The 19,424-nt window shown below is 35.4% G+C and overlaps 1 protein-coding gene across 4 annotated transcripts in view; it reads left to right on the top strand.

Moving 5' to 3' along the window:
- The window catches only part of Mtp (Microsomal triacylglycerol transfer protein), a 41,564-nt gene that overhangs the window by 2,978 nt on the left and 19,162 nt on the right, over positions 1–19,424 (top strand). For 3 of the 4 annotated variants that reach the window (XM_074175918.1, XM_074175916.1, XM_074175917.1), the window contains exon 2: positions 8,217–8,712. In XM_074175918.1, coding sequence (XP_074032019.1) covers positions 8,437–8,712 — 276 coding nt within the window. In that variant the 5' untranslated portion in view covers positions 8,217–8,436. Of the gene's footprint in view, positions 1–4,045; positions 4,065–8,216; positions 8,713–19,424 lie in introns of those variants that run through there. The other variant, XM_074175919.1, reaches the window with a different exon arrangement.

Below are 19,424 nucleotides of genomic sequence, written 5' to 3'. Positions count from 1 at the left end.
TAGATACTTGTACTGTTTGAAAATTCTTTGCACAGATGACTTACTGATCCCAATCTCTACCGCCAATGCACGAACCGAAATATGAGGATGTGCTTCGGCGTAGGCCAACACATTTATGCAATTTTCCTCAGTTCGCACGGGAGTAGGATGTACTTGATCTGTTTTTCCTGGAAATGATCCCGTTCGCATGGTATTTTCTACATATGAAAACGTATTACGACCTGGTTGTCGACGATCAGGAAAGCGCTGCCCATACAGCCTCTCCGCAGCACGTTTATTCTTTCGGCATTCACCAAAAATTAAAAGCATATCAACGTATTCATTGGGAGTGAAGGTAAAAGGCATTTTGATATACAACAACAATATTACGACTGATGGCAATGTGTCATCCAGATATCAGAGGAATGAAAGGAAGCACAAAAAGTTCTAACATTTTATCGCCTCTTTTTCTGCGTAGCGTCCACTTTTTCTGGTGTCTACAATGCAGAACAATTCGATCAGTCCAGTTAATAGTACCCACTAACGTATTCAATTTTCTCGAACAATTATGATATATCGTTGGTTGAGAAATAACAAGAGCTGTCAGTTGAACGACAAACAACATGGGGTTGCCATTTGAAAAACAAAAGTTAGGGGTGGTTTCGCAGGGGTTGCTCGCGAAGGGGTGGATTTTGCTCTGCTACATGAAAGTGCTGGTGGTCTTCTATGATATACATATTTTTTTTCAATCTTTTTCTGCAGGTGACTGAGATATCCGCTGGCCTAAAAGCTCTGGGACACCCGGTATATAAAGTGTCCTTCAACTCTTAGTATGGTTCCTCCATTTCCCGCAATATCATCAAACATCGAATGAATTGAAAGTTATAGTTATACCTCGGTATTCTGTTTTTTTCGAATGGAATTGTTATTTCGGAGAATATCAAAAAATGGAAAAGGAAATGTTATTGTATTCCAAGTGTACTATGACGATGTAATAATAAATATCAGATAAAACGTTTCCTGTCAACATGGTCACCATCAACTTTTTTTTAAAAAACGGGCCTGTTTTTTCATTGCAGATATTGATGAAGTAATAAATTCACAATCGAAGGATATATCACATTCGAAATTTTTATAGCGTTTCATTTGAAATAACTATCATCATCAGTGACAACAATTTTAAATTACGGTCCTGTCGTTACTTCTTTTGTAAATTGTTTCGATTTCTTCAAAATATAATTCAAACAACCCAATAAATTCGACAGGTAGGTACCCTAACACAATGAAAATTCGTACTTTTTCGTTTTGGAAATTTTTGTATTCCCGTAATCCTTCTTTCAAGGCTTATTTCTTTCTAATCAATTATAATTCCTAATATTTTTATAATCGCAATCCTGGAAGTAACAAAAATATCAGTTTTTGGTCAAAATTCGATTATTGTATAATTTGGTATAAAAATGTGTGGTTACTGGAAGTGTGGGGAATGAAATAAATGTTATGGGTAAGCAAATATTACCACATAGAAATTTACACAGTGAAAACATATTTTTTTTATTTAGGATTGGCCATTTACAAAAATTATGCTATTCAAAATTGTTCCTTACGAAAAATTGCCCACGAAATGGGGATTTCTGTAAAATCCACCAGAACTATTTTGAAAAAGAACAATACGTGAGACCATACCTACAAACAGCCCAGATGCGAATGCTATACTATGCATTGTTCGAAACCCACCTTACATACGGAATAATTGCTTGGAGCGCAGCAAACACAACTTTTCTGAAACACCTAGAACAAACACAAAAATCATTATTGAAAATTATCCACCTCAAAAAAAGAACTTACCCGACCGACTCATTATATAAAGAAACATCAATTCTAGACATAAGACAACTCTACTTTCTCAAAACTATAATAAGACAACATAATAATAGACATGAATTAAGGATAATAGAACACCAATATGAAACTCGACAAAAAAATAATGCATATGTCCCGAATTCAAGGAAAAACATCCTTCAAAGGTCTTACTCATACCTAGCTCCTCGGTTATATAATCTCGTCCCACATCATATGAAAAATATCAGGAGTGATAATAATTCATTTAAGAATAAACTCAAAACCTGGGTCTTAGGCTTGCCAAGGCTTCAGATACACCAACACGTTGATATGAAAAATGTTTACTATCATAGTGACATGCATAGAAACTGATTCACATATTCATACAAGAAGATTGATGATATAATTAAAATAATATGTCTGATAATTTTAAAACGTCTTACCTTTTATTTATTTACTCATACTACTTTATATTTCAAATTTTGAATTGTATTCATTAGTATTCAAATTTTAAATTGTATTCATTAGTATTCAAATTTCTGCAGACCCCACGCACAGGTATATCCTTCTGTGGGAATTCTATATTTATTTGGAAATTGACTCGTACAATTTGTATCATTGAACAATGTATCTTTGCCAATAAATATTATTATTATTATTATAAACGCTACAGGATACGCAAAGTTCATCACCTCAATGAAAGGGATTACGGAAGTAGAGTACGATTTGGGAAGTGGTTAAGACGTAGAAATAGGGAAGTTGGAAATATTTGTGTAAAAACATATTGGGCGGACGAATCGAAATTCACCAACAATTATTGGTTAAACAATATCCACTATTGGTGGAATAAAATGAACATTTACATAGGGAAACCAATTTCCAGGAAAGGTTCGGAATAAATTTTTGGTTGGGAATTGTGGGAACAAACATCTTTGACCCTTTCTTTTGCGATGATCATTTGAATATTCATTTTCTATTCAATGAATTCGATGGCTACTTAGATGAATTGTCACTGAATATCCGCCATGAAATACAATATTTTCAACAGGACGGCGCTCCTCCCCATAATGCACCAATAGTAAGGGAACATTTCGATGCAATATTCCCAAGAAAATGGATTGGAAACAATGGACCAATTAACTGGCCAACTTGATCTCCAGATCTTACTCCATTAGATTTTTTGTCTGGAGATACACAAAGGATAAAATTTTTTCAACACCAAGTACAGATATCGACCATCTCAAACAAAAAATAAGAGATGCATGTATTATTATTACACCTATTAGACTAGAAAATTGCCACAGAAATTGTCTGGACCGACAACTTATGTGCATTCAACAAAGAGGTCGTCAATTCGAGCATTTACTGTAGATTGCCATGTAGCTTTGATTTTCCGTATTGTTTCATTTTCCCAGAAGCTCATGATAAAATACATTGTTTTTCTGTTTGATTGTTGTCACTGATGATGGTGGTTATTTCAAATGAAACGCTATAAAAATATCAAATATGAGTTATTCTTGGATTGTGAATTTATTGCTTTATCAATATCTGTAACAAAAAAGACAGGTCTGTATTTAAAAAAAAAAGTTGATGGTGGCCATGTTGATACGAAACGTTTTATCAAATATTTATTATCACATCGTCATAGTACACTTGGAATGAAATAACATTTTCCTTTTCTATTTATTGATATTCTCCAAAATAACAATTCCATTCGAAAAAAAACGAAAAACAGCATTATTTGTTTTCCCCGTATAACTCGAGAAGATCGAGAGTCCCCGTAAATTTTCTTCGACCATTGTATTGTTCCCGATGACAGTTACCTTTTTTCCCATTTAATCGTCTTCGTATCTGTTACGGTTTAGTATATAGCAATGTTACCACATTATAAAAGAAACGGCCTGTATATAATTTTCGACATGGAAGCGGCTAGATATATGAAATAATTGAATATAAAGAATACTATATAATCGAAAAGGATAATGCAGTAAATAATTTTTAAACGTCTACGTTGTTACGTACCCCTTGTACTGTTCAATTTTTTCAACGCAATATTCTTGTAATGTCACCTTGTATTAAATTGCAATTGTTTTCCGTTTCGATTAATTGCCTTCATCATCATTAGGCTGACACACTTTCCTGCGGTATTGAACAAAATATTACCTTTGTTACTTATATATGGCGCGCGACCAATATTCTATTTATTCATTGTTTGTCGGAGTAGTACAAGTGAGATTGGCATCATTGTAAGTTATGATAATTGTACATATAAAGTATTCATATGACTGTAACATCATTAAAACATGAAATTTTGTAAAATAGTTTAGATACTAACAAACTAAATTTCGTAAACTTTCACGGCCGAAGATAACTGTGTCGAAGCAATTTTCCGACAAAACGTCAGGCATAATAACCTGCAGGCCGTGGTCTGCAGGTTATTATGCCTGACGTTTTGTCTACCACTACGGTAGATATTATCAATGGCGATGAGAAAACCGTCGAAGTGCTCAAGTTGTTGTTCCCGTTGCTCCTAACGCAAAAACCACGCTGTAATTTGTCTCAGGTTGTATATCATCACAAGTGGACGTGGCTTCGTTTCTCTCGATTGTATTACTTGACATTGTTTGTGTACAATTAAGGACAGGTATCCAGATTTCATTCGTGTTCATTGCCTCTTTATTTCTATTGAAATTATACCTGTATTTCTGAGTTTCTATTGCCTCTCTATATGTTCTTTGATAGTAATTTTGAGTACTTTGGGAGAATTTTTGGCTACAGCTGATTTATCGGTTTGTCCGAGGCGATAATTTCTCTTGTGTTCTATTATATCTCAACTCTTTCGACCCAAAAATCCAATCCACAATGGAACGAGAAACCCAGACACTAGGACACTTGGATGTTCTTGTGAACAGACATGAATATGGTACATTGGGCCACAGAATGTACAGGAATCCAACACACACAGACAGGTAACTGAACAAAAACTTCAACCACCAGCTACAACAAAAGAGAGAGGTAATTAAAACGTTGGTTGAAAGAGCACGTTGTATTCGTGAATCTGAGAGTCTTCTTGAGGAACTCAAAGCATTCAAAAAGAGTGGGTACGGCAAAGGAGAATTCCTGTGGATACTGACCCATCATCAACGGTGCATGGGGTGACGGAAGAACTGAGCGTCAGCTTCCATGCGATTTTTGAATGTCTGAAAAGGCATTAGAGAGATCAAAAACGTCAAAAAGTGAGTGTCCCACGATTTGAACGATCTACAGAAATTGTCATGTTTCGAAGTCTGTTCTTCTTTGCTTTTGTGCCACCAAAATGATTTTTTTTTGGATGCGTTCGTCACCTGTAATGAAAAGTGACGTTCAGGACAGTGGTTGGAAACCCCAAAGGCGAAAATTCATCAAAAAAACCATGGTTGTTGTTTGATATGATTCACTATAACTTTCTGCAACCGGGCCAAACCATCACAACAGAGTCTCATTGTAAGGAAATCGACGAAATGTACCGAAAATTAGATTAGATCAGATTAGATTTTTTATTGGTCACATCTTAGTGCTATGACAAGTCAATAATGTATAAAATAAATGTAAATTACAATTAAAATCACCGAAAAGGAGTAGATAGTACATAAAAATTTTATATGATACAAGCATAAAATAAAGTAAAGATACATAGAGACAGTACCCACATTGACGATAGTCACTCTGTAGAGCTGAAGTCAGACGCATCATAGTAAGAAAAATCTTTTTTATTGAAATAAACTATTTACATGCCTACATTTCATGAGTGCCTCTACCTTAAGGGTAGAGTAGCAAAGGGACTCCAGACAGACGTGCCCTCACGTCCTCGCCGAGAGGAGGCGGTGGGGAACGCCCCCCGCGATATTAGCGGGTTGATGCTCACTCAGAAACATAGACTTTTTTAAAACAGCTAGGTAATGTGCCTCCTGCCGCCAAGGCTTATGCACATCATTACATGGTTTTGATATTCAGGTCATTCAAATAATAACATAGCTGTCGATGTGTTGGTTAGCTGGATACTCCTGGAAAAAGTTCATGAAAAGCCAGGACAGAATGTCTACAGGAAGTTTTCTATGCCAGTTTTTTCATGAGCTTACAGACGGTCACTTACATGTCGCTCATGGAAAATATCGAGTGCTTCGTAAATCAACCCACCGTGACGGCGGGGTTAATTATGATAAACTCCAACTGCCGTGATATTACTAGTCAGCGGACTTTTCGGAAGGAACCACTTGAAGTGTTTTTAAGCAAGCCTTCGGATTAAATCCGTAATCGGCTCGATCTTCGCTATGTATCGTAAACGCTCCAATGAAATGTATCGATCATTATCAGTCACGATACGAAGCACCTTATTCTGCATTGTCTCGAGTCTCCGCAACGGAGTCCTCTTGAGGCTACAGAACACAGGACAAGCGTACAACATAGCTGGCCTGATAATTTGCTTGTATATCAGGAGCTTGTTGTCCACACTTAGTTTGGAATTTCGTACAATCAGAGGGTAGTTTCGTTTAATCGCCGCTCCCGCTCTTTGAATTGCCAGACTCAAGTGCTCATGAAAATTCAAGCGCTTGTCCAGGCTAACTCCCAGATACTTCGCACTTTTCTGTTCTTCCACACCCTTTTCTTGAATCGTCAATTTCCTGAAGATCTTCACCTCGGTGAATTTCTTCGTGAAATTGACAAGTTCAGTCTTTGACGGATTTAGCCTTATCTTATTCCTCTCCATGTACGGTACAACTAACCGATCCAGGTGAATCTGTATGTGGCGTATTGTAGTAAACTTTTGTAAATTTTCTTGAATGTGTATCAAATTGCAGTATATTACACATGATGACAAAGGTAATAAATTGAACTCAATAAACCAATTCTTACAGCTCTCCATTTGACCTATTCCAGCTAAAACTCTGATTGCTCTTTTTTGAATTTTAAATATGCTCGAGATATGAACAGATGTGCTCCAGTTTATCAATCCATAAATTAAGGAAATATGAAGCATTGCATGATAAGCGGTATGGGCAGCTTCATTACCGACTTTATTTTTTATCTGTCTGATCGCATAGACCTTGCATGATAGATTTTTTGCTAGTTTGTCAATATGGGGTTTGAATCAATGATTATACCAAGACATTTCACATTATTTGAGAGATTATGTGTGTTGCTTTTATTCACACATAGACTATTCGCAATAAAACAGTCCGTAGCTTCTTGAATAACTCGCTTTTCTAATTCTGATGACTCTTCAATATTTTTTTGAGAATGACAAAGGAAGTGTCATCGGCGAATAGCATTGTAAACATTGTCACTGAATTTGGCAGGTCATTAATATAAATCAAGAAAAGTAGTGGCCCAAGTACACTACCTTGTGGAACACCATTCAATATCGTTTGTAAGCTACTGAGTTCTTCATTATATGATACACATTGCTTTCTCTCATTTAGATATGATGCTAGCAGACTGTGTGCTATGCCTACAAATCCATAGTATCTCAGTTTTTCTAATAAAATGTCAATAGAGACGCAGTCGAACGCCTTGCTCAGATCGAGGAATATGCCAAGTGTCGATTCTTCTTTTTCGAAACCTTCAGTTATGAAGTCGACTAATTCGATCACTGCTTTCGACGTGCTTCTTCCTTTCCTGAATCTAAACTATCTATCTGTCAAGATATTTGTGTACTCTAAATAATTTATCATTCTTTTTGCCATTATTTTTGCAATTACTGGAAGTAGTGCAATTGGTCTGTAGATAAAAGGAAGATTGATATCACCACTTTTAAAGCCCGCAATTAACTTTACAATTTTTAGTTTTGATAATTTCAGAATCAAGTTGACAATATGTATTTGGTCGTAGAAGTGCAGATAGATTTTCCTTGTACATAACCACTGAGTGATTGTAAATATCAAGCGAGACCGAGTTTTTTAGGGATTTTATGACTTCATTCACTTCTGCAGTATCAGTTTGATAGAAATGCATCGAGTTATCAGCATTGCATGGAACTTGGTGGAGATAGTTTGTGAATGAATTATTGGGTGTGCTCATGTCATTATTCATATCCAGAGCTACATCCATAAAAAAGTCATTGAACTGCTCTGATGTAAAAAAGAAGAGCTATTCGTGTGATTATTGCTACCTATGTTTTTATTTATAAGCTACCAGCGTCTGCCTCACTCTGCCATACTTCCCAGACCTCTCGCCAACAGACTACCATATTTTCAAGTACTTGGATTTCGATTAAATTGAATGAGTATTTTTCGAGATATTAAATTTCGAAGTAGACCAATAAAAACAGACACAACTTTCGAAACAACCTGTACAATACCTAGTCCTCTTATTTTTATCAGTTTTTCTACGAAACATTAACAATAATAATTGCATTGCAGATAAACCATGAAGATGATAATGGACTTCAAATATGCCTAGGTAATCACAGAAACTGCCGAATCGTCTCTACAATCTTCCCAAAGGTCAAAGGTCGTACTACAAACATCTCTCTTATCTCACCAGAAGACTATCAATGGTCGAAGTTACTTCGAAGAGAATCAATAGTTCCAACGTCACCGCATAGTGAACTTGATCTACTGATACCTTTTTTTTTCGAAAATGTTACCATCAATAAACTCCTATTCTATTCTGTACACTCTTTTCGCGTGGTTTTTGGGAGTGTGCTATGGATTCGTGTTGCTCTCTTCAGCTGCCGGACATTTTAGTGACGTTAAACTTTTCGAAATTGGTGAATCTCTCCGATACAAGCTGCAATCGACTGTTTTATTGAACGAAAAAGATTTAACGGCTAAAAATGTCGGGTTCTTCATCGATGGAGAGGTGGTTGTCGATGTTATTTGGGAGAATGATAACCAGAAAGTACTCAGGATACAGGTAAGTTTCTGCTAGGTGATATGTCTACAGGGTGAGTCAGAAAGTTGGTTCGAATTCGCAGCGAAAAAGTATTTATTTTCCCTAAATACTAAATGAATGAATTGAATGCTATTCTTTAGACCGTAAGCGTAATTATTGGAATATAGAATATTACTGGAGTTTTTTCCCAACACCAAATCGTTATTTTTACACCTCGACACGTGTTTCGATCACCAAGTGATCATCTTCAAGAGGAAGATAAAACTAATAACTACTCAAAACTAAAGCTACTTATACTAATCAGGTACATCATACAGGTAGGTAATCAGTAATACCACCCATACAAGTGTACCACCCTAAATTAATTTTACAATTGGCCTTTCTATTATTTTACAATATGTCCTTATGTATATTTGAATGTTTCGGTTATATAAATCCAACAATATTATTTCAACAAGCTATATAATATGCTATTTGGTATTGGTCCGTTATCGTTATTCATAATATTATTATGTTTACTTATTTCTACACTCTCATAGGCATCTAGTTGCCTGTTGTTGTTAACTTGTCTAACTAATCTTAAAGAACTGAAGTCTATGGAATGGTTTTGTTGCAAAATATGATGGGCGACTGCTGATTTTTCAAATCTTCCATATTTTAAGTGTGCTATGTGTTCCTTATATCTCACTTTAATATATCTTTTTGTCTGTCCATAATATTTTGCATCGCAGTCCTTACATTCAATTTCGTAAATTCCAGACTTTTCCGAATTCTCGACTTTGTCTTTTGGACTAGTTTCAAGGAAGGAAGGTATGAAGGTGGTTTTTTAAAACAAGTCATACACTGCAGAACCTTTTGGGAAGTCCAAAAGACAAAGTCGAGAATTCGGAAAAGTCTGGAATTTACGAAATTTAATGTAAGGACTGCGATGCAAAATATTATGGACAGGCAAAAAGATCTATTAAAGTGACATATAAGGAACACATAGCAGACTCAAAATATGGAAGATTTGAAAAATCAGCAGTCGCCCATCATATTTCGCAACAAAACCATTCCACAGACTTCAGTTCTTTAAGATTAGTTAGACAAGTTAATAACAACAGGCAACTAGAAGCCTATGAGAGTGTGGAAATAAGTAAACATAATAATATTATGAATAACGACAACGGACCAATACCAAATAGCATACTATATAGCCTGTTGAAATAATATTGTTGGGTTTACTGATTACTACAAAAAGACACATTGTGAATATATTTAGATAGGCAATATTGTGAAACTAATTTTATATAGCTGAAAATTGTTCTATATATAGCTGTAACATTTAAACATACATAAGGACATTGTAAATAATAGAAAGGCCAATCGTAAAATTAATTTAGGGTGGTACACTTGTATGGGTGGTATTACTGATTACCTACCTGCATGATGTACCTGATTAGTATAAGTAGCTTTAGTTTTGAGTAGTTATTAGTTTTATCTTCCTCTTGAAGATGATCACTTGGTGATCGAAACACGTGTCGAGGGGTAAAAATAACGATTTGGTGTTGGGAAAAAACTCCAGTAATATTCATTACTACACCAAAGGTTCCAAACAGTATATCACAAATTGGAATATAGGTTAAATTCACATAAAACTACGTTATTTTTTTCGTGATATATCCCGCATAAGTTATTCATCTTTGCACTTGGCTACACCGCGCTGATGAGGCCAATAGCCAGAAACACGTGTCCGCGGTTTGCCAATAATTTTTCTTGAGTGTTGTGCCGACGAATATTTTCCTTTTTGAATTAAGTCATAGACACTCGATAACTCCTTCTCTTTTATATACAGGGCTATTCAAATTCGTTTCTGTACATGGGGATCTCGAAAACGATAAGAGATACAGTATCGGTTGAATTGTGGCCAAAGTTGCATATTTCAAAGACCTATTCAATAATGTAAAAAATAGCTCTTTTGGTATTTCAAGACAAATAATGGATCAATACGATGGCCTGCAAAATCCCCAGATCTTACTATTTTGGACTATTTTCTATGGGGGACATTGAAAAATACGATTCACGCTGGCAGAGTGATAGAAAATGTGGAAGACTCGAGATTGAGGATTTTGAATGATTTCACAACAATGCAGCAAATAAGTGTATTGAGGGCAATAAATAATATGAATAACCGAGTTCAAAAATGTCTCGAAATGAAAGGAATCCAATTTGAATATTTATTGCGCCATTAATTTTTTTGTATATAAATTCCCATTTGACTCCCTTCGACGGGCGGTCTCATGTTGTGATTTCCACAGATTGTTATTATGATCGAATTGGATTTTTCCAGCATGAAATTGTTGTGACAGGATTTTTCCTTTTATGAGTTTCGATTTATTTTTGTATTCATAACCCCATTTGACCCCTTCGACGGGCGGTCTCATGTTGAGATTTTCACAGATTGTTATTATGATTGAATTCGATTTTTCCAATATGAAATTATTTTGACAGGATATTTCCTTCCATGAGTTTCAAATTATTTTTGTATTTGTATCCCTGGGCGGTTTTATCTTTTGCTTCTCACAGTATAATATCATTTTCAAAATCGATTTTTCTAACATAAAATTATGGTGAGAGGATTTTTCTTTTTATGACTTTCGATTCCGTTTTGAATTTTATCCCCATTTGACAGGCTTTTTTTCTTCTAGGAGTTTCGATTACTTTTTATAGGTATGTATCCATGTGACCCCCTTCAACTATTTCACTATTTGAGCCCTTCTAACTGCTGGTCTCATCTACTTCGTCTGATAACAAAACATGTTTTCAGTGATAGATAATTTCTTACAAATGTATTCATCCCCTATTTATAATTTTTTGTATTCTGCTTTTTTAGTAGGCACATTAGAAAGAGTTGCCCGAGGTGTTCGTTCAGCGATAATAATAGAGCTTCCAATCATATTTCACCTTTTTAATGTTTATTTCTCCGTAATAATTTTTCGACGTACCTACCTACGTCTATGTGCGCTCGGGTGTTTTCGAGATTTTGGCTGCTACCTTTTAGCTGCCAAGTTCACACCGGTATACACAAATATGTTAAAGTTACAAATGTCTTGATTTCTGATTGGTAGATCTGGGGGTATATCAATCTGTACGTAAATTTGAGGCTTTGTTTTCTGACTTTTATCTGCATTAAAACCATTATTCTGTCCTATCTGTACAATTATTTTAATTCCTCCATCTAGATTGTTAGCAAATAAAGATAAAGTGTAACATTGAATTGTAGGCTGCTAATTTATGACGGTATGGAGGGAAAGAATCACTTGAATTTGTAATATCTGTGTAGCCCGGTTTCCTCAATACATTGAACTCATAACATAGGAAGTTCAATTTTCATTTTTACTTTCTTATTAGTCAGTGGGCTATGTTTGCAGACCGGTTTCGGGCTCATTAGTCACTCATCAGTGGCCATCATCGACCTATAGTCAATGATATTCCATAATTGGAAATCGGAATTATTTCAGAGTATTTCATTCCTCTTCCTAAGTTGGAGCGAACAACAAAATGTCACTCCATCTAGTGTACGAGGTACTAACCCCAACTGCTTAGAAATTTGCCCGATTCCTCTGGATAAGGAAGAAAAACTTTCTTATTAGTCAGTGGGCTATGCTTGAAGACTGGCAGTAAACAAATCTAAAGAAATGAACTTTAAACTTCAATGGCTAGTGTGCAAGTGTGCCCGTTCCAAAATTGAAAGTCGACTCTTTCAGTTGTATTACCAATTGCATATGCAGGAAATTTTCTGTGAAGATTTCTGCACTGATGCCTGTCGGATATAATCCTACGCCCTTCGTGGTATTAGCCAGGGGAGTTGTTTTCTGATAGGCGTCAGTCCATTCAACCTACTTTGTAGGTATATTCGAGACTGGCTTGAACGTTTAAAGTTCATTTCTTCAGATTTAATTTTTAAGTATGATCTCCTACCACGTAGTAAAGGCTACATCCATGAATTTATTGAGTCAGAATTATTTGTCAAAACTATTAGGCATTTTTTCGCTATACCTACAGTTCTGGAGAAAACACTCCTCTTTTAACTTACACCGAGAAAAGAAATCGATAATGATTATTAAGATTTGAATAGCTCCAAGTGAAAAGTTGTATACTATATGAGACAAATAAACATTTGAATAACCGTGAATGAAATATTTTTTCTGAACCTGTCTACCTATAGCAGACACCCAGTTCATTAGTTTACTAACGGCTATTAAAATATTGACAAGCCGAGTCTAACAACTATTATTAAATCATTTAATAACGAGAAAAACTATTTCCTCCGTAGTAATACATCAACACAGAACTTCTAATAAACAGTTTAATAACGACTGTGCTACATTCATCTCCGTGAAAAGAACTGTTCTATTATCCCTAAGACTTTTCCAGAATATGTAATCAATATTTCACTTACCCCTATCAAACAGTTTGATCGACGTTGTACAGCATATAGCACTCACAGCAAAATTAAATCTCACATTCATTAGACATTTCATACTGCTTCTGTACACATTTTCACTACCTTGATTGAACAGGTTTATTGTCATAGCATAAATTCTGACTGCTACAGAATAATTTGAGATTGTACCAAAAATGTGTTCCACCTGTCAGAGGATCTCATTTTAATTACTATCGGTGGATAATTCGCTAGTCTCTATATATCGACTTATAAAAAAACAACCACTCCCTTGGCTAATACCAAGAAGGGCGTTGCATTATATCCGACCGGTGCATGCCAATGTAGGTTTCTTCAGAAGAAAATCCTGAATTCGCTTTTGGCGATACAAATGCCTGAATTGATTTTCAATAATTGGGACGGCCACACTTGCAGACCGGATTCAAGCTATTTGGCCTCTCGTCAGTACAAAATATTGCCATCATCAATGACTTCCCATAATTAAAAATGAAATAACTTTCATATAGTATCAAACCTCGAACAGAGCTGAAAATTTTCGGTCTACGAGGAATAGGCGAATTCGGTTTGCTTTTGGGATACCTCGTCCATTGGCAGATGGCGCAATGACTTCTTGTTGATCACTTCACCTTTTTTCGAGGTTTGATACTATGAAAAGTATTTGATTTTTATTGATGGCAAGTCTGCAAGTGTACCCGTCCCAATAACTGAAAATGCAAGATTTTCTTGCACTGGCACCGGTCGGTTATAATGCTAACCAGAGGAGTAGTTGTGGCCAGAAAACTGCTGGGTAGTTGAGACAGACCTGAATAAAATGTTCCAAAGATGATTTGATTTACCGCCAGTCTTCAAGTATGCCCCCCGACTATGTTGAATGTTTTTTTCATAACATAGCTCAGTTGAAGAAAAATCAAACTGAATATAACTCTTTTCAGTTTGATACCGTAGTAACTGAACTTCGTTATAAAACTTTAATACAAATCATTTCCATTAATATAAGAGATCCCCAATTTATTTTTCAACCGAAATATTGGTTTTTTCATAATTACAGAAGAATCGCCTACAAAAATCTACCAAATCAGTGCTTTGCTAAGTTCACCAAAAAAAATACTAAGTTTTCTCACAACTCATTTATTCTCAAACTGCGAAACGAATATAAACATTCTCAAAAAAATAACAAAATTTGTCACACAAATAAAAACATTTAAACGTAAACATTTCAAATTTATCATAATACTGACAAGATATGCACAACAGCAAAATTATTTCACCTGTTCATCAGCTGATAAATTCGAGGCAGCATCAAAAGTGTTTCCAAAAATACGTTCTTCTTCAGTTTTTTTGGAAAATTCAGCATATTTTTTTTTGAAAATCAAGCGAGGGCCAGCCTTATCCACGAGCTGATTTATTGTGTTTTCATCCAACAACCCAAAACTGGCATCTGTTATGCCTTCATCTGAAAAATAGGTACTTTGATAGGTATTGAACATAGATAAAGTTCACCTTAAAGCTGATCCCACCTATGACAATGATTTTTCCCGTAAAAACCCGGCTTTAACAAAAAAATCATCAGGTTGAGCTGACCAGCTTCCAGGCTTACTAATTGTAATAAGTTCAAAACGTTTAAAATTTCGAATTTTTGCAAAAACAAAAAACAAGTTTTTTTGGCGAAAACATGAAAAAAAACGGACAGAGAAGGAATGTAGTGTAAGTCAGCCCTAGTATTGAAATATATGTGTTCTGATCTTCGTCCCTTTCCTTTACTCACTGCAACTTTCAAAAAAAAAGAAGCACAAAGTTTTGAGTTTTATATTCAGCTACTCAGTGCAAGGATCAAAATTATTTTCGGATTTTGTGAAGTTGTCTTAAAATATTTTACCGATTAAAACCGCTATTATTGATATTCAAAAAGTCATGAATGATTCTGATAATTTCGAAGGAGCCAAAAGCTGAATTATTTTATACACGGCGTGAAAAGCATCGAAGCCAGGATGTACGCCGACAGACGAATGTACCTATATTCGCTTTATGTTGGCTAATGCCAGCAGTGATATTCTACGATTAAAATTATAAACAGAAGCGATGGCGATTCATGCATGTGTTTATGTTATACTGCAGACAGCAGCTTCCCGCTAACCACAAAGTGCTTTGTGCTGCTAACATGATATTGAATATGTTCATGATATTCCCGGTAAAATTTTCACCCGAGAGCGGACGCGCTTTTTCCAGGCCCGTAACACCTAACTACCTTCCTCAAGCCGAATAGATCCATTTATCTTTATCCTGTTTGAGGAAGATATCACAAAGTGAAACACGTGCAGCGGATTTGTAAACCGATTTTTAGTGAGAATCGTACAGAAAACTGATATTTTTGTAGAATATGAAATTTCATCAAGTATCGGCAGGTTGAATTCAGTTTATGAAAATAGGACACTACGTATATAACTCCACACGAAACTAAGAAATATTTATACCAACATACGCATTTTACGATGGTATTTGATATATTTAACGAAATATCAACCTATAAACTATGATCGTCACAACAAAATGAGATTCATTTGTCCTTAATTTTATTTGATAAAATGACAAACAAGATGTATTACCTAACATATATTACTTACCAATGAATTTCTGGGAGAAACTTGAGAGGCCCCATTGCTCTAATGTTTCGAGGAATTCCATAATATTCACCTTTGAACTCACAAACAATAATTTGGAACTGCAACCTCATGCAACATACACTCCACTAAAGGGCACAAACACAACTGACCCTGAACCACACTGAAATTTGAAGGTGTTCACGCATCACGCGCGTACGTACCTTTCCGAACCATTCCGTAGACACCGGAAAAGTCAAATAAATACTTTTTTACTTACATGTATTAAATTGGTACTGAGGGTAGCATACTATTGTTCTTTTCACTGAATGCATATGTTTAATGGTAAATAAGCTAGTTTAGGCAAAACTGTTGAATACTGGGGAACAAACTGTTGAGTAGCAAGTAATACATGGGTGAACACTTCATTTTCAATAGGGACTCAATTCACCTACTGTAGAAACCCAATGACAGAAACTTTTTTTTACTTGATGTTATTATATTGAAATGTAAGAATACATCTATAGTTATTAAATTATTCTCAAGTGTACGCGTTTACCTGAACCGTTTTTCTCTGTGTATGACAACGTAGAAAGCCACTTGTCCTTGGAAACTCCCATGCTATACAAAAAAAATGGCAATTCAGTTCTGATTTACCATTCATCTAATAAAATGCAACCACTGGATGTTGCGGTTTTTGGGCCATTCAATACTTATTATAATGCTGCTCTTGACTCTGAAATGATTCAAAACCTTGGAAAAACAGCTTCAATTTATAATATAGCATCCTTCGTAAATACAGCTCACCAGAAAAGCATGACCCCTTTCAACATAGTTGCAGGATTCAAATGAAGTGGAATACATCCATTTGACCAAGATGTTTTTTCCTAAGCAGTGCAAATATGTGATTGCAATGGCTTTCCCGCACAAGTAGAAGAACCATGCAGAAATCAGTGTCCTTGATCCAGAAGCTGGTTCAAGTCAAGCTTTCCTCTCTACTGAATATTTTCATGGTCATCCAAAAGTAGGAGAACGAAAACCGACTCAAAAGCCGAGGAATAAAGGCAAGAGTATGACAGCTACGAGCGCTCCAGAAATTAGAGCAGGAAAGAAAATAGATTCAATTTTCCAAGGAGAATGATTCCAAAAGAAGGGTGTTCGGGCTGAAGAAGAAAAAATCTGCACAAATGAACAACGTGCCTTCATCAGAGGATGATGACGAAGACGTTTCATATGTAGACATGGACGACGACTTGGAAATGGATGAAAATTTATTTGATGTTGAGCCCGACCATTTTACGTAATTGTTCAGACTTCCTGTTTTAGATTTGTTTTGGTTGAGTTCAAAACTGAAACCCAATCAGGATTCTACCTTAGTCGAATCACCAAGATGAGAGATGAGCAACACCTTCGTTGAGCTTAGTGTAGATGACAGTGCCTTAGTTAATAACATAGACATAAAGATGTTGCTATAACTGTAACTGAGGCCATTAAAGGACAAAATGGTTTTGTTCCATTCTGAGTCGATTTCAGTAATTTGAACATTAGCTAAATGAAATGTCAAATTATTTCGTATATGTGCCTTAATATTCATAACCAGTTGAACTAATTTTATTGAATACATTCCTATTGTTGAACCTATTCAATAATTGGAAAAATGAAGTTGTTTTCTTCGAGTTTTTTTTTTTGTAGTTTCAAGGTACTCCTTCTGCTATTTCATTGTACTCCGGGTATGAGGCATGATGAAACCAAATTCATTTTTCGGAAAATAGCCTGTCACGGTCACACATGATGTATAAAATTATGGTTGATGCATTTGTTTTGTAGATTAGATCCTAAGGTAACAGGTGGATTGTTATGGGCACAACCACTTTTATGTTTCATTGAGCCCCACCCTTCTCTAGGTTTTATAAAACGTATTTGTATTGATGACTGTCCAAACATCACCTGAAAAATAAGACGATTAACAGTACTATGAATTAGGTGCAAAGTTCAGTAGAATTCATTCATTTCTAGTTTTTTCAACTCAATTTTTTTTATAGTTATTTATGATATAATGTAGAATAGTGTAGACTTTAATACCAGTAAAACTAGTCGCACATAATGATCCAAATAAATGGGATCCTGAGTTTATGCCTTTGAAATGACTTATTTTTATTGATATGTGATCGTCTTTGGTTAAAATTGAAGAAAGTCACCTGGCCAGTTCGTTCCGCTAAACAGAAAACCTATAATTATTCTAATAGAATAGTTAGGTATATCGGACATGTATAAATTCAAGGATTCATTTAGTTATTCAATGTATTCTTCTTCAATCAGAAAACTATAGAACTTACCGCTCAAATAGATTTCGATAAGAATTCAGTGGACAGAAAATTAGATTAAGATATGATAATAATTTTTATATGCGATGAAATAACATATACAGTAATGATTACAATGAATAATAACAGTAACGATAACCACTTAAGGAATGGGCAAACCATATACACGTGTTTCGGGCTTTTGGCTCATCATCAGTATGGTGCAGTTTCTATATTAAAAGGGTTAGGTAGTCAATAACGAATGGCTATAAATTATTACTATTTACTGATCATTCAAGCTTTCGGAATATTTTATTTCCTTTTTCAAGAATATCTGAAACTAAAAAATGGAAGCAAACAATAAATTGAAAGAACATATGGAAATAACTCACCAAAATGCGCTTTAAAAAATGTTTTCATCTGTTATCGTTCTTTATGTTTGTGAATGTATGCTATTTCATTTTTAAACCTTATTTTGATGAGGTATTTCCATAAGTTCTTTCAATTTATTGTTTGCTTCAATTTTTTTCTTGTTGTGTCCACGAATTGTTCTATTTTGTATTTATATCCTACACACTCCATAACATCTATATCTGTATTTATATCCTGGACCTGGATGTCACGCAGGTAGCTATAGCTGCCTACGTGGTCATGTTGAAGTTGCCTGGGAATTCTAGGTCTTCTGAGTGAAACCAGCTGTGTTCGTTTTCGCATTTAGAGCTGAACACAGCAAGCATAGGGCTAGTAACGAGACTTGAGGGCAAGGGAGATTGCGACCTCGTCTTCGAGTCATGTAAATACAGTTCCTATAAAAAAGAAGGTGTTATCGAGTGTCTATGATTTAATTCAAAAAGGAAAAGATTAGTCAGAACAGTACTCAAGAAAAATTATTGGCAAACCGCGGCAACGTGTTTTTGGCTATTGGCCTCATCAGCACGGTGCAGCCAAGTGCAGGAATGGGCAGCACTTGGTTGCTAAAAACAGGTGATGTTAGGATATTCTAGAAATTCTAGGTCTCCTAATTGAAATCACAAATGTACTAACATGGAACTCTCACCTACAGAGTAAAGCAAACAGAGCATATATGGCATATGAGCAATATCGTAGGACAGTGGGAAGCACATGGATTCTTTTCACCCCGTGTGGTCACCTGGATATATACTGCAACAATAAGACCTATGTTAACGTTCGGAGCCATTGTATTGGGACCAAAAGTTCTACAAGCAACGGACATCCAAAAATTATATCAAATACATCCATTAGCTCATTTAAACATCACAGGAGTCATGAATACAACACCAACCGCTAAAATGGAAATAATTACTGGTCTGGCCCCTTTGGGCCTGTACTTCAAGGAAGTTGCTTTAATGGGAATGTTACGCTGTTTAC

The sequence above is a fragment of the Leptinotarsa decemlineata genome, unplaced genomic scaffold, assembly GCF_025532065.1.
Source record: "Leptinotarsa decemlineata unplaced genomic scaffold, Ldec_3_MD MMD2_tig00001393_RagTag_RagTag, whole genome shotgun sequence".
NCBI classification, from domain to species: Eukaryota; Metazoa; Arthropoda; class Insecta; order Coleoptera; family Chrysomelidae; genus Leptinotarsa; species Leptinotarsa decemlineata.
The sequence above is the reverse complement of the archived record's forward strand: the minus strand, read 5'-3'. Positions and strand labels throughout refer to the sequence as shown.